At 43.7% G+C, this 25476-nt stretch overlaps 1 protein-coding gene across 8 annotated transcripts in view; it reads left to right on the top strand.

The window, feature by feature from the left end:
• Positions 1-25476, top strand: part of FGGY (FGGY carbohydrate kinase domain containing) — a 412099-nt gene that overhangs the window by 34841 nt on the left and 351782 nt on the right. For 6 of the 8 annotated variants that reach the window (XM_081087572.1, XM_081087570.1, XM_081087567.1 and 3 more), the window contains 2 exons: positions 7104-7215; positions 16538-16689. In XM_081087572.1, the coding sequence (XP_080943698.1) occupies positions 16561-16689 (129 nt within the window). In that variant the 5' untranslated portion in view covers positions 7104-7215; positions 16538-16560. The remainder of the gene's footprint in view (positions 1-7103; positions 7216-16537; positions 16690-25476) is intronic. The other 2 variants (XM_081087569.1, XM_081087571.1) reach the window with 1 other exon arrangement.

Here is a 25476-nt window from a genome sequence, read left to right as displayed (position 1 = left end):
CCATCAAGATTTAAAAGAACACAGGACCAGCCACACAGAACTCTATTGCAAGCTGGATTCTGTCTGTGGGCCCCAGGCTTCGACCCAAATAGAGCTCAAGATAAAACCAGGTATGCCTCTGACCTTCCAGCTCTTTCTTTGGAAACCTCTGTCTCCCCACCAATATGGCAGAGCCTGCTGATCTAAAACACATGCAGGGTTGAACTGGTTCCCACAGTCAGAACAAAGCGATGCACAACCCCTTCTCCAAATATTTGTTTGCTGCCCCATAGCTACGAGTTGACAGTTGCTAGACATGGACCAGGTTACCAAACCAAGTTGCCGTAATCTCCTTCTCTGGAAATTCTTTAGAAGAGCAATGTGCTTTCTCTCTAGCCAGGGAAATTCCCTTGATGCCAAGGCATTGGGGCGAGTTTACTAGACTGCTTTCTTCTTCCATTAATAACAGCGTAGAAAAGAATCCTCAGGCCAGCAGGTCAAGTCCCAGGGGCCCTCTGGGTAGTGTGACCCTGACGGCCTTGATTCTGGGATGTTGTAGATGGAGGTGGGGTTGTAGGGTGGGGTGGTCCCACTCTTGGGTAAGCATGTTCATAGGGCATTTCCATATAAGACTGGGGAAATAAGAGTGGCTGCCCAACAAATCAGATGTAAATGCATGTCACAATTCTTCCAGTTCCTGGTGATAGGTTTCTGTTTTAGAGATGGAGACAGGGAACCTTGGTGACTGAAAGGCCTCGATTAGAATGTGGAACTCTTCAGAGGGGATTCATAAAATAGATTGAAGAGAGTGCTTTCTTTGCTCCTACTGGAAGCTTACTCCCACCATGATTCTTAGGAAGATTTGAGTATATCCGCTCTTTTTGATCACCATCCCTTTCCCTATCAGTTATATATGTGCTTACATGACACAAAGAGCATACTACAGTCAAAAGCCTAAGCTACCTTTAAGGCGGAATGACCAGAATGACTGGTCGCTATGATACACGCTGACCACCAGGGGGCAGACACTCAATGCAGGAGCTGCCCCCTGGTGGTCAGTGCACTTCCACAGTGGGAGCGCCACTCAGCACAGTGTCAGGAGCCTCTTCCACCTCCGCTGCAGTGCTAAGGAGCAGCAAGCTGAGCAGTGAGGAGCGAGCAGGTGGGCGGTAAGGAGTAAGGGATCCTGGACTGCGAGAGGGCACAGTCCGGGCTGAGGGGGACCCGCCCCTTCCCCAGTGCCCCCAGTTCACGAATTTTATGCCTCTAGTTTATACGTAAAAATGATTCCATCGAACATTTGGTTAATGAGGTATTGAGTGGGTTTTCCATCCTTTAACATCCTTTATTTCTTATAAAGGATTACTGGTTCCAAAGCACTTTCAAACCAATTGACTCCTTTGATCCTCACCTGGGAGATACCTTTCCTCTCAGGGAATTGAGGCTCAGAAAGGTAATGAGATTAGTGCAGGATTAAACTGACTCACAAGTGGTGGAGTTGGAATCAGAAGGTGGCTTTCTGACACCATCTTCCTGGTTTATTTCTATTCCAAAGCTGCCTTGTGGTATTGAGTTTATCTCACCCAGTTCCTCCTTTGACTAGCTGCAGGCCTGTGAGAGATGGGCTTGCCCAGGTCAGGCCTGCACTGTCAGGGCAGGTAGAAGTTAGGGCTGGCCTATTGATTCATTGATTGACGTCCCACAGATTCAAAGATTTGAGACAGCTAATTTATTCTAATAATGGCTGATATTTCTCATGCATCAAATGACAGATGTTGGATTAATCACCCCTTATTTTGCTGCATTTTCATAACATCATTAGGAGATATAGGTGCAAGTAATAGCTTTGTGCAACCAACGAAACTGCTTTTCTGGCTTCCCAAAGTCATATGACTAGTAAGTGGCAGAGCCAGGCTTCCGACCACTATCCAGTGATTTCCAAGTCAAGATGGAAGGATGGACATGACAGACAGAGGAAGCCGTGCCTATAAATGCTATGGAGATGCGGTCTGGCAAGGCCAGAGGGGGATTAGAATGGCTGGAATTGTGTAACCTGCCCTCAGTCACACATAGCCAGAGTGGCAGAGCTAGGCTTTGAAACCAGGTATTTGCAGCGCGTTGTCATGAGGCCATGCTGCCTGAAAGGGGATTGGGTTTGGTCCTCATGCTCATGTAAGTCTAGATCAATCAGTGTAGTAAAGACAGAGGGCATTTACCTGGTGCTGTGGGGCAAAGGTATTGCCAGATGTCACTAGCAAATGTTCTACCCTAGAGCACATGCCCTCTCCACAGGGTGAGTCTCTTGGGCAACAGGAAAATCTCTGATGACATAGGTGGAACAGAAAGAACACAGGTTCAGAGTTTGAATTCTGGTTCTGCAATCTACTGGATGTGTGACAAGAGCAATACTTGCTCCCCCCTTCCCTCCCCAGTCCTCCACTTATATTTTATGAAATGGAAATATTAGATGTATCTTCAGAGGGCTTTGTAAGGATTAAATAAGATACTGTATGTAAAGTACCTGGCACATAATAGGTGCTTGATATATGGTAGCATTTTATTATTTATTGATAATTACTTAACAAATTTAATGCTTTTCTTTGTTGAAAATCTATAATTGTGTATAGCTCCTATGTGAGGAACATGGTACATAGTAAGAATTAGAATCCTAGGTTACAAGACTGCCATTCCAAAACAGGCAAAAAGAAGAATTATGCATTTTAAATGGGGATGGACTCTTTTGGGTTGGCTTTTGTGGGATTTAAAATGTTTTTGTCAGGTTTGAAGTTACTGGGAAATGGTAAATGTTAATGGTTATGGCCACTCATGTGTTTTCAAAAGAAGAAAACAATAGAAACAAAAATAAAAATTAGAGTTAATCAATAAATCTATTATTCTACATCTTTAAAAATTACATAATGAAGTGAAAAATCTCTGTCTCCTCCAACTGCCATTTCTGCTCTCAGAGGCAATTACCATTAACCATTTGTTGTGTATACTTTTTTGTTTTATTGTTTTTTACCTTATTGTATTGAAATAGATATCTTTCCATTTCATTTTTTTATAGCTCAACTTTTAAAACTATATTTAACAGCTTGAGGTATAATTTACACACCATAAAATCTATTTTAAACATATAATTCAGTGATTTTAAATGTACAGAGTTGTGCAGTCATCATGCTAATCCAATTTTAGAAACCTTCTGTTACTGTAAAAAGTTCCTTATTCCTTTTCTGCAGTCAGTTCTCACCCCATAGACAGATAACTTCTTATCTATGGTCTATATTTATAGTTACTCTTTTTTAGATATTTTATGTAAGTGAATGCATAGAAAATGCATTAATTTGAGTCTGACTTTTTTCACTTAACATGTTTTTAAGGTTCATTCATGTTGTTGCACATATGAGTAGTTTGTCCTTTTCTCTTGCCAAGTACTAATCTATTGTATAGATATACCATAACTTGTTTAACCATTTGGTTAAACCATGATGGGTATTTGATTTGTTTCTAATTTTGGGGTATTATGAGTAGTGTTCCTATGAATATACACATACAAGTCTGTTTTATTTTTCTTAGATAGATATCTAGGTGTGAAATTGTTGATTTGCATAGTAAATTACGTTTAAAAACTGCCAACCTTTTTCTTTTTTTTCAAAGTGGTTGTATCTTATATAACCACCAGTAGTGTATGAGGGTTCCACTTTCTCTATCACCAGCTGGGGCTGAGTTTTGCTTTTAAAGAAATATTTGTTTAAGCCATGGTTACAAAAGATTTGCTCCTATGTTTTCTTCTATAAGTTTTATGGTTTTAACTAGAGGCCTAGTGCACGAATTTGTGCACAGGTGGGGGGGTCCCTCGGGATGGACTGCGGGGCCGAAACCTGCAGTCCAACACCACCTGCAGCTCCTACCTGCTGCTCCCGCTCATCCCGGCCCCACTGTGCCTGTCTTGGGCTCACGCCCAATCAGTCCCGATTGGGAGAGGTTTACACTGCCACAGCAGCGCTTGCCAGCCGTGAGCCCTGTGTCTGGAGCCCTCTGAGGGGAGTGGCTTGCGGGATTGGCCGAAACTGGCTCTCCGACATCCTCCAAGGGGTCCCGGATTGCGAGATGCCGAAGGTCAGGCCGAGGGACCCCACCAATGCACGATCGGAGCTGGGGAGGGACTGCAGGAAGGCTCCAGGGCATGTCCGGCCCATCTCGCTCATTCCTGATTGGCCGGACCCCAGCAGCAAGCTAACCTACCAGTCGGGGCATCTGCCCCCTGGTGGTCAGTGCACATCATAGCGACGGGTCGACCAATCAACTATCTGCCCCCTGGTGGTCACTGCTTGTCATAGTGAGCAGTTGAGTGGCCTTATTATATCATTAGCATATTATGCTTTGATTGGTTGAACAGTTGACTGGTTACTGGATGACTGGACACTTAGCATATTAGGCTTTTATTATATAGGATTCTTACATTTAGGAATATGATACCTGTTGAGTTAATTTTTGTATATGGTATGAGCTAAGTCCTTCTTTTTTTTTCATATCATATGGGCCTTTAGTTGTTCTACCACCATTGCCAAACAGACTGTCTTTGCCCTCATTGAATTGTTTTGGCTCCTTTATCCAATACCAATTGACCATTATATTTTGGGTTTGTTTCTTAGATTGCTTTTCTGTTCCATTAATCTATAAATTTATCCTTATGCCAGTACCACACTGACTTAGTAATGGTAGCTTTCGAGTAAGTTTTGAAATCAGGTAACATAAGTTCTCTAACTTTGTTCTTTCTTTCAAAAGTGTTTAGCTCATTTATGTCCTTTACATTTCTATGTGTTAGAAGCAGTTTGTCAGTTTCTAAAAATAATCTGCTGGGATTTTAATAGGAGTTGTGTAGAATCTGTAGACTAATTTGAGATTATCATAATAATGATGTTGAATTTTCCATTTCATGAATATCCCCCATGACCTGCAACTCAGGCATGTGCCCTGACCAGGAATCAAACCCATGACCTGGTTCATGGGTCAATGCTCAACCACTGTGCAACACCGGCCAGGTGCAAATGGTTGTTTTTGATGATTTATACCCTCAGTTTGACACTTTTATTTTGTTAAGAGGATTTGCTGACCTATTCATAGCACCATACCCAGAAATTGCTTCTCTAACTCTTTCTTTTTAGTTATTGTAGAGTATTTCCTTTTACAGATGTACCATAATCTATTTAATAAAAAATAGTTTTTCTAATTATTAAATATACTAGAGGCCCGGTGCACAAAAATTTGTGCACTCTGGGGGGAGGGGGGTCCCTCAGCCCGGCCTGTGACCTCTCACAGTCTGGGACCCCTCGGGAGATAACGACCTGCTGGCTTAGGCCTGCTCCCGGGTGGCAGAGGGCAGGCCCAATCCCTAGGTGCAGCCCCTGGTAGGGCTCAGAGCAGGGCTGATTGGGGAGTTGGGCGCCGCCCCCTGTCATGCACAGAGCAGGGCGATCGGGAGGTTGTGATGCCTCCCTCAGTCACGCTCAGGGTAGGGCCAATTGGGGGGTTGGGGCACCGTTCCCTGTCACACTCAAGGCAGGGTGGATGGGGAGGTTGCGGCGCCACCCCCTGTCATGCACAGAGCAGGGCCCATCAGGGGGTTGGGGCACTGACCCCTGTCACTCGCAGAGCAGGGCCCATCAGGGGGGTTGGGGCTCCGTACCCTGTCATGCACAGAGCAGGGCCAATCAGGGGGTTGGGGCGCCGCCCTCTATCACCCACAGAGCAAGGCCGATCAGGGGGTTGGGGCGCCACCACTCTCACACTCAGGGCAGGGCTGATGGGGAGGTTATGGCTCTACCCCGTCACACACAGAGCAGGGCCCGTGGGCAGGGCGGGGGTTTGGGGCGCCGCACCCTGTCACACACAGAGCCGCAGGGCGATCAGGGGGTTTGGGCGCTGCCCCCTGTCACGCTGATCCCGGTGCCGGGAGGCCTCGTGGCTCTGCTAATACCAGTGCTGGGAGGCATATTACCCTTTTACTATATAGGGTAGAGGCCTAGTGCACGGGTGGGTGCCGGCTGGTTTGCCCTGAAGGGTGTCCTGGATCAGGGTGGGGGTCCCCACTGGGGTGCCTGGCCAGTCTGGGTGAGGGGCTGAGGGCTGTTTTCAGGCTGGGGGTGACTGAAGCTCCCAACCGCTCCTTTATTTATTTATTTATTTTTAATTCTGGGCCAGCTTTAGCTTTGAGGCTTGGCTCCAGCTCTTAGGCCTCCGCTGCTGAAAGTAGGTTTCTGGCCTTTGCTTACAATGTTGCGATCCTGCTGGCTGAAGCCCCGCAGACTAAAGCAGGTTTCTGGGGTTTTGTTTAACTTCTATATTTGTTACACAGTTGCTTAGAGTTGCAGCTCAGAGGCCTGCAGTGGCAGGCGGGGAACATTGGAGTCCTCCATCACCGATGCAAGCAAGCCTCATGTTAGTTTCAAGCTGCCTGGCTGCCGGCCGCCATCTTGGCTGGCAGTTAATTTGCATATTGCCCTGATTAGCCAATGGGAAGGGTAGCAGTTGTATGCCAATTACCATGTTTTTCTTTTATTAGATAGGATTCTTAAGCAGTGCTGCAGTTAACCTTTATCTATACGTGACTTTCTTTGCTTATGCTAATAATTTGCTAAGATACATTCCTAGAAGTGGCACTGCTGGGCCAAAAGTAATGCAGTCTTACATTTTAACAAATACTATAAAATTATTTTTCAAAACCTGTACTACATTAGAAGGTCCACATATCCACATCTGGCCACTATGATATGCTATTAATCTTTTACATTTTTGCCAATGTGAAAAGCAAAGAGTGGTATATTTTAATTTGGTATGTTTTATATTTTATTGATTTGGAATGGAGTTGGGAGTCTTTCTATATGCTCTTTGACCATTTCTTTATATTTTAGGAGGTGATGTGTCATGCCCTTTCCTTAATTTCCAGTTAGATTGGTTATCTTTCTCTTATTTATTTATAAATTCTTCTAATGTTGAACTTTTATCTATTTTATGTTGTAAATATTTTTTTCTATGGTTCACTTTCTTCTAGTCATAATTTCCTTTCACTTTTAAAAAAGCCTTGCATTGTAATTTTTATTCTTGTTTTTCTTTTAAAACAGAAAGTTGTACAAGGGATCAATTTAAACCAAATCCGAGGGCTTGGGTTTGATGCCACGTGTTCTCTGGTTGTTTTGGATAAGCAGTTTCGTCCTTTACCAGTAAACCATGAAGGTAGGACCATTCCTCTCTCTTTCCCTGGGGGTGGGAAACATGCTGGCGCAGACTTGGCTGATCAATCCAAAGGGCCCAGGTGGGACATGAGGTCACGGGTCTCGTACCAGTGAAAGTGAGACTTAGAGGAGAAGCATAGATGCCGGTAATCATGTCCTGGAGGTTCAAAGCTTGAATAGCATTTGGCCAGAGTAGGGTGGCATCAGAGGCCTGGATTCTGGAGAGACTTGGCTCCATACAGCACAAGAGCCACAGTAGAGAGCTTGATGAGGGAAGGACCTGGACCCATTATTATTATTAGCGCAGAGTGGGTAGCCTTGAAACTGACAAGTGGGCTGGGTGTTTTTCTTAGAAGAGAGCCAGTGTCTGTAGTTGTTTTGCATATGCCTCCCCTATACAACATTCATTTGAGTGGCTAAACCAAGTCCATTGGAAGGAACTAGCACAAGGCAGCCAGGACCACGCATCACACAGAAACTGGGAACAGATGGCCTCTGTGTTTGGTGGCCAGACCAGAGGGCGTTCCCACTTAATGAGATGGTTCTAATGAGGTTGTGACTCCACAGATGTAACGTGTCGCTTGGGTTTACCCTTAGAAATTTTTTACAGGGAGTGAGGATGTGTCCCCTTTGGGGAATTTCTGTCATTAGCCCTCGCCCTGACATTGAAACCCAGAAGTCTACGGTGGGCAGGTAGGTAATGCATGATGATAAACTGCAACTGATATTTAACTTTGTTTTTCTTAAGCCTCACCTGAGGATATGTTTTTATTGATTTTAGAGAGAGGAAGGGAGAGAGAGAAACATCGATGTGAGAAACATCGATCGGTTGCTTCCCACATGTACCCTGACGGGGGATTGGACCTGTAACCTAGGTATGTGCCCTGACTGGGAATGGAATCTGCAACCTTTTGGTGTATGGGATGAATCTCCAACTGACTGACCTAGGGCCAGATACGTAACTTTTTAAGGAGCAGAGATCATTTGGGAGTGGTGGAGATTATGATGCAGCAGAAACTGCATCCAAAGGAATGTGGTTCTAGGTGTTGTCAATCAGTTGTTGCCAAGGTAGCCATCACAGACACGTTTTGGGCTGGATTATGTTTAAGAACCCTTAGTAGTAGATACTGCTGTAGCAACGTCTTTCTGCATTGGTGGCTGTGGATACTGGGGTACACTGGGACACCAAGGGATTGGACTCAGGCAGATCCCGGATCATAGCTAGAGCACAGGAGTAATGATGACCTTTTTACACACGCACGCGCGTGTGCGCGCTCACACACACACGCGCACACACACACTTCTCCTTCTTGCAATACTTATTAGCACCTATTTTGTGCCAACCCCTGTTATTAAGTGCTGGGGCTTCAAAGAGGATTATGGGGTGTCCTTGTTCTTTTACTGGGCTCAGTTGCATTTGTCTGAAAGCAGAGACCGAAGGATGGGGCTGAACCAGCAGACCTCAGCTCAGCTGCAGTAGGCACTCTCCAATTATGACATGTGTCCAGCCATGCTGGCAGGCTGTCTGCACTTCCCTTAATGGCTTTAGGTCCAGGTCAGGTGATCGCTTGTTAAGGAAGCTCTAGGACAGTGATTCTCAACCTTCCTAATGCCGCGACCTTTTAATATAGTTCCTCATGTTGTGGTGACCCCCAATTTCATTGTTACAAATTGAACATAATTAAAGCATAGTGATTAATCACAAAAACCATGTGTAATTATATATGTGTTTTCCGATGGTCTTAGGCGACCCCTGTGAAAGGGTCGTTCGACTCCCAAAGGGGTCGCGACCCACCAGTTGAGAACCGCTGCTCTAGGGGGAATTCTTATTTGGGGGTGGGGTTTTAGATGTTAAAAGTTTCAAGGGCCTTAGCTGGTTTGACTCAGTGGTTGAAGTGTTGGCCCACAGACTGAAGGGTCGTGGGTTTGATTCTGGTAAAGGGCACGTACCTTGATTGCAGGGTGCATCTCTGGCCCTGGTCTGGGAGTGTGCAGGAGGCAACCAATCAATATGTCTCTCGCAGATTGATATTTCTTTCTCTCTGTCTCTCCCCTTCCCTTCCACTCTCTCTAAAAATCCTTGGATGAGGATTATAACAAAAACAAAAAGAGTTCAAGGACACATACCTTCTAACCTGCCAAAAACACATGTTGTTTTTAAAACTCTGGCTGTATATTCATGAGTCTAACCCCCCAAATTTGTATTCAGTTGGCTTAGTGCTAGCGTAGGGCATCAGCATATTTGAAGTTCCCTCAGTAATTCTAGTATTGCAGAGTCACTGGGCACAGATGAATGGACAGTTAAAACATCAGGAACAAAAACAGTGAAGTGGCAGATGAGAGTTCCCTGTCACATCTGCTTAGATACCTGCCCTCTCTGGATGCCATCATTTTTCTCATTGTAGGTAGAATTGCCTCCTGTTAACAGACCTTCTATTAAAAGGGTAGCTAGGTTGCACCCCTAATTGTGTAAGTGTTGAAAAAATTATATTTCACCTAAAAGTTTAAGATGTACCCATTCATCAAATGCATCTAGCTACAGGTGCCCCTCACCAGTTTCTTGCCTTTAAACAGGTTCTATTAAGGTTAGATTTTATCTGAAATAGATTATCCTGTGTTAGAAAATGAAATTAGAATTTTAAAGGTGGTTTAAAGGTTCTTTAACGACTGCTGCTACCTACATGACAGTGACCAACTCTTTTTTATTTTTTTAAATACATTTTTTATTGATTCCAGAGAGGAAGGAAGAGGGAGAAAGAGATAGAAACATCAATGATGAGAGAGAGTCATTGATTGGCTGCCTCCTGCACACCCTACACTGGGGATCAAGCCTGAAACCTGGGCATATACCCTGGCAGGGAATCAAACCATGACCTTCTGGTTCTATAGGTCAACGCTTAACCACTGAGCCATGCTGCTGGGCTGCAGTGACCAATTCTTGATTGGTTAACTGGAGTAACTGTGAGGAGCAGGGAGTGGAGTCAGGAAATTAACCATCACCATTAAAATCAAACCTATAGCCCTAGCTGGTTTTTGCTCAGTGGATAGAGCTTCGGCCTGCGTACTGAAGGGTCCTGGGTTCAATTCCGGGTCAAGGGCACATGCCTGGGTTGCGAGCTCGATCCCCAGGAGGGGGCATGCAGTTGACAGCCGATCAATGATTCTCTCTCATTGATATTTCTAACTCTCTCTCCCTCTCCCTTACTCTCTGAAGTCAATAAAAATATATATTTTTTAAAAAATCAAACCTACAAAATGGGCAAAACTGTTAGCATCATTAGATGTCAACCACAAACAAAACAAAACAACAACAAAAAACCACCCAAAAATCCAAAAATCCAAATATATTCAGTACAGTAGTTTTAGAATACAAATTGTTGTTATCTGGTGAAATAGTCTCATTGGTAGGTCGTTCTTGTTTAACCTTTGAAGACCAGAAGAGCCCCTGGGTTGGACAGTGGTACTGTGGCTGCCTGCTTCTTGGGTATGACAGTGTTGCATTGGTGCCGGCTTCCTCCCTCTGTGGCCCATCACGCTGAAGGCATAACTGTGGTTGGGACATCCCAGCTATAAGTAAGAGCTCTTGGGAAGGAGGGCAACCAAGGGGCCAGGGAAGGAGTTACTACCTAGGCTACTCTGCAACAGACACCTAATACTTAGATGTGTTTGCTGATTCATAGTAATTTTCTCCCCTCAAGTATGCCTGGAACATAAGGTATTCAAAATATTAATTGAACGCATACATGGATAAATAATCTGCCCGTTGGTAAACTGGCTACAGGCATACGTGGGAGCTATTGCAGGTTTGGTTGCGGACCATTCAATAAAGTGACTATGGCAGTGAAGTGAGTCACATGAATTTCCCAGTGTATAGAAAAGTTATGTTTATACTATGCTGTAGTCTGTTAAGTATGCACTAGTATGATATAAAAAAAAAAACAACAATGTCCATACCTTAGTTAAAAAAATGCTTTATTGCTAAAAATTGCTGACTGTCATCTGAGCCTTCATTGAGTTGTAATCTCTTTGCTGGTGGAGGATCTTATTTTCAATTTGTAAACACGCAGTATCTACCAGGTGCAGTAAGGCGAAGTGCAGTAGAATGGGGCATGCCTGAGGTGACCCACAGGCTGCTCTAGCACACCGCCCCCAGTTCTCTTATACAAGAGCTTTCTGGGTCTAGGCTCAGTTTGTGTAGAGCAGGGGTCCTCAAACTATGGCCCACGGGCCACATGCGGCCCACCGAAAACATTTATCCAGCCCGCTGGGTGTTTTTGCCGCCGCTGTGTGCATAAGAATTTGTTCATAGTTTTTTTTTAAACTATAGTCCGGCCCTCCAACGGTCTGAGGGACAGTGAACTGGCCCCCTGTTTAAAAAGTTTGAGGACCCCTGTGTAGAGCCTCCTTTCTTACTCTTTCACCTGGCTAACCAACTGAATTAAAGCTTTTTTGCCTCTTGGGAGCTCTCTGTGCAGCCTCCGGCTCAGCTAACCTAGGGCCCTCTCTGCTCCTCCTCCTCTGTTTCCCACGTCTGTCACTTGTGTTCTGGCAGTCAACACACCACATGCTTCGTAAAGGCAGGGTCTGTGGCCCATTCTTCTTGGCATCCCAGCACTGTGCCTGGCATATAGTAGATGCTCAACAAAAGACTAAATGAATTTTTAGTGCAGTCATTATTTGTGGTTTTCTTCAAGAACTGAAAAACGATTAACTTGCCAGTTTTTGCCTAAAAGTAAAAGTTAATAATCATAATACAATAAAGTACTTGAGCCCACGCAGTTCTCATTGTGTCATTCTGACTGCATGTTGAGAGCCTTTCGTGTAAAGGCAGTGCTAGCTGATTGGATTTCTTGAAAAAAAAATGTTTTTATTGATTTTAGAGAGAGAGATGAAGGGAAAGGGGGAGAAACATTGATCGGCTGCCATCTGCATGCCTCCTACTGGCGATCAAGCTCGCAATCTCAGCATGTACCCTGACTGGGAATAGAACAGATGACTTCTTGGTGCAGGGGACGAGGAGGCCCAGCCAACTGAGCCACACTGGCCAGGGCTGATTGGTTCTTTATAGTTGAAAGTTTAGCAACAGGTGTTTTGTCTTCCAGCAGCACCAGACCCATCCTATACAATATCTAAGAAGCCATACTGATATCATACACCCACACACACGTGCATGTCTATGTGTGTGTGCACGTGTGCGCGCTCACATTCCCACATTCTGATTTGATGGCAGATCTAGAATGGGACCAGGACATCCGTATCTCTAAAGCTATCTAGGGATTGCAGTGTGCAACCAGGACTGAGAGCCAGACCTTGTACAGTAGAGTCATTTTGCGAATCTGGAGCATGCCTACAGAAGGTCTTATGTCCTTTCTCTTACTTTCGAAGTATTACTGGTTTTTGAGGAGCTTTTGTGGAGCCCCAAATCTCTCCAGGCAGGCAGCCCAGTGACGGAGCCCTGGCCTCCTTATGATGATGATGACCTAATTTACATATTATTTTTGGTTGTCTTTTTTTTTTTTTTTTTTTTGGTAAGTTAAAAATTTTCTTTTTAAACTTATGGAAAATAAATAACAGCCTCCTATGTATCCACTACTAAGAATAAACAGATGAAATGTGGCCATATTTGCCTCAAGTCCTTTTTTGTTTGAAAGGGAAGAACTCCTCAAAGCTCCAACCTGTGCCTTCTCCCTCCCACATCTTTTGCCCAGCAGGTGACCATTCTACTGTGGTTGATGTTCACAAACACGTTTCTGTGCTTTGACCACACAAGTACATACCTGAAACAACAAACAATATATATCGTGTTTAAAAATACCCAGCTGGTATCATTACCATTGTTGATATGTGGAACTCGAGTTTATCCATTTTATCAATTTATGTATCCCTTCTCTGCACAGGTGATCTGTTCTCAAAGCACCCTTCATGCTTTTCCCAGCTGTGAGATAATAGGCACGCGCTCAACTTCAGAGTCAGGTCATTATGGAAAGCGACCGAGATCAGGGGATTGTTTTGAGACTTAAATGAGATGGTTTTTTTTGTAAAGTCTTTAGCACAGGGCTTGAGTCACACAAAACACTCACACACTGAGCTTTTTAAACATTTGCTATTAGCAAAGTTACATATGTAGTTGCTGCAATTATTTTGCCATTAAATAAAATCATGTGTGAGAGTGTCTGGCTTAATTACTATTGGGTCCCCTTTTATCTTTCCTTCTTACAATTTCCCAGGTATAGTCACTGCTGTTCTCTGCATTTTGCCTTCTGAGGAAGTAGAGGGCTGTCAAGAGTACTGAGTGGCTTGCCCATCAGTAATGCTAAATTACCAGGCTGGGGAAGGGAGGAGGGGACGGTCAGCTCCTCTGTGGTGTGAGACAGTAAATGTAGCGTGTGAGGGGATATGCTCCTTTTCCAGTTGGTTTTAAATTCTATTCTTTGTGACTTACTTCTTCTGAGGGCCTACTATGTGACAGGTGCTTGCTATATTCTTTATGTACATTATTTTTTTTAAATATTTTTTATTGATTAAGATGTTACATATGTGTACCCTCTACCCCCCCCCCCCCCCCCCGCTCATCCCTCACCCCCCGTTGTCCGTGTCCATTGGTTAGGCCTATATGCTTGCATATAAGTCCTTTGGTTGATCTTTCTCCCTTGCCCCACCCTCCCCTACCTTCCCTCCAAGGCCCGACAGTCCAATCAATGCCTCTCCGATTCTGGATCAGTCCTTGTTCATCAGTTTATGTTGTTCATTATATTCCACAAATGAGTGAGATCCTGTGGTATTTATCCACTCTCTAGTTCCATCCATGCTGTGGCAAATGGTAAGAGTTCCTTTTTCTTCTTCCTCTTCTTAAAGAATACCTTTCAGCATTTCATATAATGCTGGTTTGGTGGTGATGAACTCCTTTAGCTTTTTCTTATCCGTGAAGCTCTTTATCTGACCTTCCATTCTGAACGATAGCTTTGCTGGATAAAGTAATCTTGGTTGCAGGTTCTTGCTATTCATCTCTTTGAATATTTCTTGCCACTCTTCTGGCCTGCATGGTTTCTGTTGAGAAATCAGCTGACAGTCGAATGGGTACTCCCTTGTAGGTAACTGACTGTCTTTCTCTTGCTGCTTTTAAGATTCTCTCTTTATCTTTTGCTCTTGGCATTTTAATTATGATGTGTCTTGGTGTGGTCCTCTTTGGATTCCTTTTGTTTGGGGTTCTCTGCGCTTCCTGGACTTGTAAGTCCATTTCTTTCATCAGGTGGGGGAAGTTTTCTGTCATTATTTCTTCAAAAAGGTTTTCAATATCTTGCCCTCTCTCTCCTTCTGGTACCCCTATAATTCTGATGTTGGTACGCTTGAAGTTGTCCCAGAGGTTCCTTACACTATCTTCATATTTTTTGAATCTCTTTTCTTTTTTCTTTTTCGGTTGGGTATTTTTTGTTTCTTTGTATTTCAAATCTTTGACTTGATTCTTGGGATCCTCTTGTCTGCTGTTGGATCTCTGTAAATTATTCTTTATTTCAGTCAGTGTATGCTTAATTTCTAGTTGGTCCTTTTTCATGTCCTCCATGGTCTCACTATACTCCTTGAGGGATTCATTAAATTTATCGGCGGTTTCCATAAAATTCTTGAAAAACCTTATAAACGTGGCCTTGAACTCTATATCCAGTCATTTGCTTTCCTCCTTTTCTGCCATTCGTGACCTGTTTCTTTGTCTCCGCATCTTGGCTGCTTCCCTGTGTTGATAGAGTGGCCCTACACGCCAGGTGTCCTGTAGGGCCCAGTGGCTCAGCCTCCCCAGTTACCTGGGGTGGACACTCTTGGTGCACTCTTGGGCCTTGGTTGTTGTAGGATCACTGGGAGGAATTGACCTCCAGGCCAACCGGCTGTGGGAATCAGCTGTGTCTGAAGTGGGAGAATGGTCCCCCTCTGACCACTGGGCACAGTGGCTCCTGGATCTAAGGAGGTGCTAATTCAGCCTCTGCCTGAGGCCACACAGCAGGAGCCACGAAGAGGCTCAGCTGTGAAGCAATGCAAGCCGCTGCGGGGCTCTGCCTGGCTTGGCTGCAATTAGGTACATTCACATGCAAAAGCCTCTGCCGCAGCCTGGGTGGGGCGGGGTCTCAGGGAGTCAAAAGGGCGGAGAAAGAAGCTATGTCTGATTCTCCGCGCCCGGAGTTGCGCGTCTCAGTGTCCCGGTAAAGGCTGCAAGCACCTCTGAGGGAAATCCGCCCTCAAGTTCGCCCGCTGCCGCCTGACAGAGCAGCCTCTCCCCGTATGAGTCCTGGGTCCCCAGAGACTTCCCAGAACCGGAGTTCAGAGCAGTCGGGAGCTTGTGATTCAAAAAGACAGCCGCGTCCTCAGGTGCCACCCCCTTTCCGCGCGTGCGAGCCGCCGCCGTACCTCTGCACTTCACCTCCGCAGCTCCTCTGGCTCTCAGCGTGCCCCTCTTTTCTTCTAGTTGTAGAATTTACACTCAGCCAGCCTTCCTGTTGTTCTGGACGATGTTTGCTCCGTCCTTTGGGATATTTTTCAATTGTTGTGGGAGGCGACTATTTCCCAGTGTTTATCTATGCTGCCATCTTAGTTTCTCAGCCCTTTATGTACATTATTAATCCCTGTATGGTATTAGGTATTGTTACCCCCATTTTATGGATGAAAATACTGAGGCTAAGAAAAGTTCAATAAGTTTCTCTGTACATCTCTGCTTATAACTGAGGAAGCATTTGCCATTAGGTCTGCTTGACTCCAAAATTTGTGTGCTTCCCACTCCACCCAGTAAACCAACTGAGTGAGGGAAACAACTTATTTTTAAAAATGGTTTTAATTACAGTGACTAGAAGTGGGAATCTAAGCAGATCAGAGCCATTGTATAGATGTATTATATTAAATGTATTATACCATTGAAATATTTGTCCACATTTAAAGGAGACAGACCTTAAACAGCCGAAGTATTGTTTTGGGCTTATTACACCGGCTGTTTTTCTGACTATCTATATACCCAGAAAAGTTTTTCCAGAACAGAAGGGATAAGAAAGGAAAGGAGGAAGTTGAGAAAGAATGATGCTGGTAGAATTGGTTGGGGGAGCTTGACTGGTTTTAGTGTAGACGGTTAACTCTGGGTGCTTTAGTCAAAGAACACATCTCTTGAAGGGAAAGCCAAGGTTGGGTAGAGTGTTCAGCTCAGCCTGGTGGTGATCCTTCCCCTTGTTCCTTGCTGATGGGGGAAATTTATAAAAGTGGTGTAGATCTTTACCCCAGGGAATCCATAGTAGCCCTTGACTTAGAAGGATGATAACATACATGTGTCTTCATCACTTTGTTTCTGCTAGGGGATTCCCATCGGAACATCATCATGTGGCTGGACCACCGAGCCGTCAGTCAGGTGCACAGGATCAACAACACCAAACACAGCGTCTTGCAGTACGTTGGGGGCGTGATGTCTGTGGAAATGCAGGCCCCAAAGCTTCTGTGGCTAAAAGAGGTGAGTGCATGGAGTTGAGGGGATACCAATACAGTGGACCCTTGAACAGTGAACGGTGCCAACACCCTATGAAAGCCTATAACTCTCAAGTCTCCCAAAACATCAATACTAATGGCTTTTTATATACGTAAGTACTGAAAACATAAATAGTTGATTAAGACATATATTGTATATGTATTATATACTGTATTCTTACAGTAAAGTAAGCTAGATAAAACAAAATGTTATTAAGGAAATCATAAAATAGAGAAGATACACTTACAGTACTGTACGTGCTTATTGAAAAAAATCCACCCAATTCAGACCTGTGTTGTTAAGAGGTCAACTGTAATAGTAGAGGATCCCATTCACTGTGGATTTGTCTGTACCAGGCACCCTGCCACAGTCCGTTATGTTTGATTTTCCCCAGCAACTCCCAGAGGAAGGTTGACCCCATTTTATTGATTAGTTCGCAGTTAAGTGACTCTTGTTTTTATATGTTTAACTCATGGAAGGCACTGTGATAAGTGTTTAACCCAGATGATCTCTTTGAATCCCAACAGCAATCCTGAAGAAGGGTTTATTTTATTTTATTATTTTATTTTATATTTTTATTTTATTTTATTTTATTTATTTTATTTTATTTTTATTTTATTGGTGTGTGTTTTGTAAAGGAGAAAGCTAAAGCTAATAGAGATTAATCAACTCACCCAAGTGACAGAGCCAGGATTTGAACCTAATAATGGCTGACTCCGAAATTGATTCTCTGAATATCCAGTACCCAGTTGAAGTTCAGAGAGGTTAATTACCATTCCAATTAGAAAGTGGCAGAGCTGGGATTTAAGTCCAGATCTTCTGCCCAGAATCTTCTTTCTCTATACACCCTTATCCCCAGATGCGTAATCTCTGGCCTTGGTGGTATTTTTGGGAATTCCTCTCTCGCCTCTCCTGCACTTGCATTTTCATGCCCTTGAGTGATACAGTGATCTCTGGTCGAAGCAGTTGCAGGTGGTTCCCTTTCTAGATGTTAGAATCCTTTATGAAGTGTGGAGAGTGGTGATGTCAGCTTAATGATTCCCATTAGAGATGGATGTGTGAGAAAGTTCAAGTCCTCTGGGAACCTCTGGACTAGAAAACCCCTAGGTGGTCTGACAGGGAGAGAATCCATCCAAGGAGTAAGATCTGGCATGATTTATTCAGTGGCTCTGAGGTTGCAGGTGGGCTGCATTTTCGATTACTCAAAATGTACATGGGGAAGGGGGAAGTTTAAGGGTGCTGAGAGGGTGTTCCTGGGCTGTCACCATGGGGCAGAAGGGAGATAAGCAAAAAGGACATCAGTAATCCAAGTATGCCTGGCCAGCGTGGCACAGTGGTTGAGGGTCCACCTATAAACCAGGAGATCTCGGTTTGATCACCGGTCAAAGGCATATGCCCAGGTTGCAGGATTGATCCCCAGTGTGGGGCATGCAGGAGGCAGCTGATCAATAACTCTCCCTCCCTTTCTCTTCTTCTCTGAAATCAATAAAAAAAAAAAATCTGAGTAGGCTTGGCTTGTTATCTACTTTGTATATTTAACTGTTTTGTGAGTTTTAATTTCTAGAAAGGCTTTTATAGTCGCTGCAGTTCAAAAGCTCCTGGGTGTCTTAGGTGTTGGGGCTTTCAGGATCCTGATTTTTCTCGACTAACGTCACATTGTGTGATGTTGGGTGGAGTGATTCTCATCCCAGATGTCACTTTTTCGGTCTGTAAAGTTTGAAAACCTGATCCAAACATATGCTGAAATACAAATCAGAATCTAGAACAGGGGTCCTCAAACTACGGCCCGCGGGCCACATGCAGCCCGCCGAAAACATTTGTTTTTTTTACTTCAAAATAAGATATGTGCAGTGTGCATAGGAATTTGTTCATAGTTTTTTTTTTTTAAACTATAGTCTGGCCCTCCAACGGTCTGAGGGAGAGTGAACTGGCCCCCTGTTTAAAAAGTTTGAGGCCCCCTGATCTAGAACAACTCTTCACTGCCCCACACCCTTGTGTTCTGTAGCATTAACTCGTGCTCTCCTAACAAGCTGTGCCTGGTAGAGTGTATGGACCACTGAGGCTGAGAGGGAGGGTTAAATGCCTTTCCCAAACAGATGGTAGAGCCAGAATTTCAGCCCATGTCTACTGGGCTCCAAACCCCGGTCATCCACTTCTGTCTCATGGTACTAAAACCCTCTGTAAAGGGTGCCACTTAGGGTAGGACCAGGAATGAGGACAGTGGTGTCCTTCAAACCAGCCCAAAAAATGGTGCGAGAGAACAAACGGAGTGGATATATCACCCTTCTTGGCCACAGGTAAGGAAGAGGGGTACGGAATTAAGTGAGAAGGACCAGGCAAGTGGTCATTGGTGCACCATCAGGGCCTTATTGAGCACCTATTCATGGCCAGCTCTGGGCTGTATACCCAGGAGATCTATATATACATTAGTATGAATCTCTCAGGATACTTTAGAGCACTTGAGATCAAAATGCACTAAATAAAGCCCATAGAGAGTTCTGGATTGCATAGCATTGACTGTCACCTCCTAAGACCATCCATCCATTCATCCCTCCACCTAATCAATTCCATTTCAGAATTTTCTGAGTAAGGCTCTAAATATTGCTTCATTCTGTATTTAATTACCTGAAGGCTGAACCTTAAACCCATTCGAAACATTTCTAAAATTTATTGTTAATTTTTGGTAGGCATGCACAAGAATCCTTGCTGAGACTCCCTTTGGTGTAGCTGTGGTTGCAAACTGAAAATCAGAGCTATTTCTAAAATCACTTTTAGCATCTCCTTAAAGCCTAACCTGGCTACTTTATACTGCTTCTCAAACTGTAATGTGTAAATGAATCAGTTGGAGAGCTTGTTAAACTGAAGACTGGTAGCCCTGGGTTGGGCAGGGAAAATTTGCATTTCTAACTTGCTCCCTCTGTGTTGCTGATGTTGTTCTCTTGGAGACTTAGGACATCACTTTCAATGCTAAGGACTCTGCCCTGGCATCCTGAAAAGCATTCATTTGCAGAGAATCAGTAAACAGGTTTTTTTAAACAAATGTATATTTTTATTGATTTCAGAGAGGAAGGGAGAGGGAGAGAGAGGTAGAAACACAAAGGATGAGATAGAATCATTGATTGGCTGTCTCCTGCACACCCCCCACTGGAGATCGAGGCTGCAACCTTGGCATGACCCTGACCTGGAACCGAACCATGACCTCCTGGTCCGTAGGTTGATGCTCAACCACTAAGACAAGCCGGCTGGGCTAGTAAACAGTTTTTGGCGGGTTTATGGGAGTCCAAGGCACAGGAAGTTAGATAGATTCTGTAGAGCTGTTCCACTGCACATTCATGTCAGAGCATGAGACTGTGCTGCGTTTATTGGGCTGTCATTTGTTCACTCTTTATTCATTCCTTAATTTGCCAAATTTTAAACGAGGTCCTGCTATACTCCAGGAATATGATAGGCATTGGGGGCATGAACACAAAGAGGACTCAGTGGTTCCCTTGAGGGGCACAGAGTCTACTGGGGACAATGGAGGGGCTGTACTAGTATAAGGAGGGAGTGGGTGGAGGAAAGAGACAGGGAAACCTAAGCACAGGGAAACCTTGAGGAGTTGAGATGAGCCTCAAGACATGAGCCTAAAGAGTGGAAGTTTTGCCTAATAGAGAAGACAGGAAAGATTCTAGAGAGAGACTATGGTTCATTTATGGTGAGGGATGTAGGTCCCAGGATATGAGCCTGAGTGGAGCAGGAAATGAGGCCAGGGCTCAGTTTATTAAGGACTTATTTGGTGATAGAGATTGGCTGATGGTTTTTAGCCAAGGGAGGGAGTGTTCTTGATCCCTTTGGCAGGGTGGAGGAGATTGGATTAGGGGTGAGAAACTGTGTGGGGACGTAGGAACTTGTTTTCTACCCAGATTATAGCACTTTGTTACATTTTCTTTGCTCTTAGGATAAGTTCCAAAATTTGTAACATGGGCCAGAAGATGATATGTGATCCTTTTGCCCCTTTTCTGTGCTTACTGGGTGTCCCTCACCTTGCTCACTCTAAGCCATGGGCAGGGATGCCCTCAGGGTGCCCCAAACACACCCAGTTCTTCCTAAGTCATTCTTGATTTGGGCTTGGCCCATGGGCCACATCTGGCCTGCTGCCTGTTTTTGGATGTCCTGGGAGCTACTAGTAAGAATGACCTTTACATTTTCAAGTGGTTGAAACAGAATCAAAAGAGGAATGGTATATTTGTGACGTGTGAAAATTATATGAAATTAAAATGTGAGTGGCCATAAGTACAGTTTTATTGGAACACAGCCACCTCATTCAGCTATGCGTTGTCTGTGGCTGCTTTTGCATTCTGGTGACAGAGCCAAGTAGTTGGGACAGGGACTGTATGATCTGCAAAGCTGAGAATATTTATTCTCTGGACCATTAGAGAAAAAGTTTACTGACCCCTGGTCTTGATGATGTGATGCTGTGCCTTCTGCCCCTGAATCTTCTTCCCTCTACTCACCACTGATTGTAACTCATCCTTTAGGTCTCAGTTTTATTGTCACCTCCTTACAAAGCCTTGACCCTCAAATAAATCAGAAGTCTCTTGTCTTTGCACTCTTCATCTTACTCCATTGTGGCTTTCATAAATTGTAATCATATGCCAGATTGTATGATGATCTGTATAATGCCTGCCCCTCCAACCATTGTAATCCACAGCAGGATAGAGACCTTATCCATTTTGTTCTTTGCTGTGTTTCTCCCCCTAATCAAATACCTGGAACTTACAGGTACCTAACATATATTTTATATAAAGAGGGTGACCCACTGAGGGTCTGTTGCAGTACTCCAGATGATAAGTAATGCGATCTGAATTGGGCACTGTGGGATGCAGAGGAGATAGATTTTAGAACTCTTTAGGGGATAATATCAGGAGGACACTGAGACTGATTGGCTGTGAGGGATGAACTAGGTGGAGGCGACAGAGCTGAACACTCACTTCAGTGTTGCTGTCATTCATGTGCTCTCCTTGTCCTTACCTGAAATCAGGTGTCAGAGGGAGTTGGGCAGAATTAGGAGTGCAGACTTCCCAGAAGGCAGAAGTGATGTACTAAGACCACCAGAGCTCTTGGGCCAAGTCACTCAGGTCCTAGTGCTGCAATATGGAATTTTAATCCTGCCCTTTATATTTAAAGTTTCTGTGCTTCAGGTTGATGTATGTCTCCTTAATAAGAATTGTCAGATAAAAGGGAAAATGCCATTTGAATTTTTCATAACCCCCAGCAGTCTGGCTTTTTCATTTGATCTCAATGATTTTGACTCTCATCTTAATGAAGGCCAAATGTAAATTAAGTTCTGTCAGGTGGAGCAGCTGGAGTCTCCTGTCTTTATAAACAGGAAACACTGCAGGGGTAACAAGGTGCAGACTGAGGAAGGTCAAGAAAGTCAACAGGCTGATGCCAGTCCTGACAGCTCAGTGTTAATGGAAGATAATTAACTGTCTTGTAGAGGCTGCATGGAGATATTCCAATGGTCTTTTAATGCATTTCCTCATTTTGCCACTGTCAGCAGAGCAGAAAGCTAAGCATTTTATAGTTTTGAGATTTTCATTGTTTATTCCAAAGGTCTGGAACCAACTGGCTGGAATGTCAGAGGATTTTGTTGATGGGTTTAGAAATATATTTGCCCCTCCCATCTCCTCAGTCTCTGCTTCTCTGCTAACATGCTGGGAAAATGAGTATAGGGTTCTCTGATTGTTTCTAATGTGCCTTTTCCTGTACGTATATGTAGATTCTTTGGAGGAACCTGGGAGCTTGGATGCCTAGAGAAGTGGTTTGATAACTTCTCTATGGAAGGTGTTAGTTGAGTGCTTTGCAGTAAGAACTATTGAAAAGAAAACTGTTAGAGGTCAGGAAAGCCTGGTTCCTGTCCCTTTTGTAAAATCAGAGGCTTGTCTCAGCTCATTTTTAGAGCCTTATCTGGCCTTATTCTTTCATTCTTTCTAATGCTATAGTAACATGTATTCTCTTTTCATAGATTTCTTCTAATCTTGAAACTTTATGAAAGATCAATATAAGATCTTTTATTTGACATACACCAATTTTGTTTTGTTTTAATGGCAATATGATAGAAACTATAATCTTTTTCTGTTAGCTACTCTGGCTTTAAAGTCCATGCATAGCTTTAATATGACTCACCTACATGTATCAGAGCTAATACAAGATGTTGAGGAACGTTGGGAGATACAACATGGTTGAGTCACAGAAAAAGTACAAGATCAGAAGCCAAACACACTTGAATTTGAATATTGCTGCACCATTTACAATTTTGGGACCTCAGACAAACGAAGTCAACTTCTCGGAGTCTCAGTGCACTTTGCTGTAAATGAGGATACGTTGAGCCTTGTTGACTTATTGTAATTTAGGGAGATGTATACAGTACATATTCATACAGGAACTTAATTTTCACTTCCATTGTGCTTAAAAATGTTTTTTTGTTTTTTTTTTTTTCTGTACTGATGGGCATGTCAGCAACATCCTATCACCAAATGAGAGAATTTTAAACACCAGAATATCTTATTTCATGGAGCTGGTTATAATGAGTGGTATGTTTTTCCTGTTTGACTATAGCTAAGGAAAGCTTCTGAAACCACCGCAGGCTGTCAGAGACAATCAGAGAAAATAGACAGTAGAAGAGAACAGGACATAGTTTCAGAGTCATTCATTTGTTTGAATCATGCACATCCTATGTGTAATACCTACACCAGAGGCAGCCAGCATTGAACTGCAGAGCTGATGAATTTACTGACTACTTTCTGCTTGTCTGCTCTAACAGTCATCATTGCCTCCAGCCTCAGAATTATTTTCTTTCACAAGGATTTCTTTATGTACTCTTTACACCCATCTCCTTTCACAGATGAGGAAACTGAAGCTCAAAAAATTTGCATGACGTACTCATAGTTTTGTACCATGTAAGTAGATCCACATCAAGAGCCATACCCCAGCTCTGCCCCATGCCCCTCACACAGGGGCCTGTGCAGTTACTTCACTGTGGGAATCCAGAATTGGTCTCTGCCTTCAAGAAATTACAGTCTGATTGGAGAGGAAAGTTATAAATCAACTAATGAATAAGAACACAACAAGGAAATAGATGAAAACAGCTAAAGTGTATGTGATGCTTATTATATATCTAGCACCTTTGTTAAGTATTTTACCCATGTTAACTCATCGAATCCTCACAAACCACCCTGTGAAGTAACATCTTTTTCAGGTGATAAAATGGGCTTGGAGATGTTAAGCAGCTGTCACTCAGCTAATACATGGCAAGGCTGGGATTTGAACCTTGGCATTTCAGATCCAGAGCATGGGCATCACCATTTCACTTTATCTCCTGCCGCTTCAAATGTTTGCCTTGCAGGGTGTGACTAAACTAGTTCAGGGAGAAACTTGTAAGTGATGACTTCAGGAGGCTCTGAGGCCAAGAACAATGGGTGGTCGGTTCATTTTCTTCATTAAACAAAGATTGAGCGTCTCCTTTGTGATAGGCACTGTGCTGGGCATCGGTGATGCCAAGGTGAGCAAGACAGATGAGGGCTCTGGGTAGGATTTGGGGAACTTAGATTCTAGGGTAGAGAGCAGAAAATAGACAAGGAGACTGTTTTATTTTCTGGGAACTTGCTATGAAGGGAAAACACAGAGGAGCAGATTTGGCATGGCTACAGTGTTCTCACTTGGGAGCTTTTGTTTGGCCTGAATGGTGAGGTTTTCAGGAAGAGGGAGCAGCAGATTCACAGAGGGGAGGAAAGCACCTGTGAGACCAGCCAAGGAGCTGGCAGGGCTGGGAGCATCTGAGCAAGGCAGAGAGTAGTAGGAGGTGGGTGAGGGAAGTGGGCGGGGCCAGATCCTGCATAGCCTTGAGGCCATGGGTGAGAATTTGGATTCTATTCTAAGAGCAGTGGGATATGGTTGATGGATTTTAAGCATTGGTGTGATGCGATCTGTTTTACAACCTAAAAAAAAAAAAAAAAATCACTCTTGCTATTTACCGAGTACATGTTAAATATTTGTATAGCAACAATAAGTTTACACTGTACTGCTAAAGAAAACAATTGCAGGATGAATGTGCAATCTTATAAATGCATTTGTTTTAAGAAATTATCAGTATAGCATAAAAGACTGGCTGTATATACAAAAAACATTAATAATGGGACACTATCTATGGTTGGAATAGTTTCCTACTGTTATAGCACATGCTCATGCTTTTATTACTTCTTAGCAACTTTTCATTAAAAAATAAAGTTGGTTGGGCATCCTCCTGTGCACTCAAAGGTTGCAGGCTCGATCCTGGTAAGAGAGGTGCAGGAGGCAGCCGATTGATGCTGCACGCTCACATCGATGTTTCTCTCTCTCTTCCTCCCTCCCTTTCCCTTTCTTTCTCTCTAAAAATCAATAAACTATTCTTTTTTTAAAAAAATATTTTCCTATAAAAAATAATCTTATAGTCATAGCTACTTTCCTGGTTGACAATTCCTCATTATTTAGTATGGGATTTTCCCCCCTTTGGGCTTGTTTTCCCAAAAATCACTATATGGGGGCCTTCATCTGCAGTATTTTCTCTAAAACCCTCAGTGGCATAGTTTTATCCCATTATACAGATGAGGAAACGAAGGCCCAGAGGGCTGAAGTAGCTTCCCCAAAGCTACACAACATGTAAGTGGTCGACCCAGGATTCTCACCAGGTCCAGTCTGCCTCCAGCTCCTGGGCTCCACCCATTGGCCTTCACTGCCTGCTTTCAAAGGGCA

Source organism: Myotis nattereri, assembly GCF_964212035.1.
Source record: "Myotis nattereri genome assembly, chromosome: 3".
Taxonomy (NCBI): Eukaryota; Metazoa; Chordata; class Mammalia; order Chiroptera; family Vespertilionidae; genus Myotis; species Myotis nattereri.
This window is presented reverse-complemented; position numbering and strand designations above follow the sequence as displayed.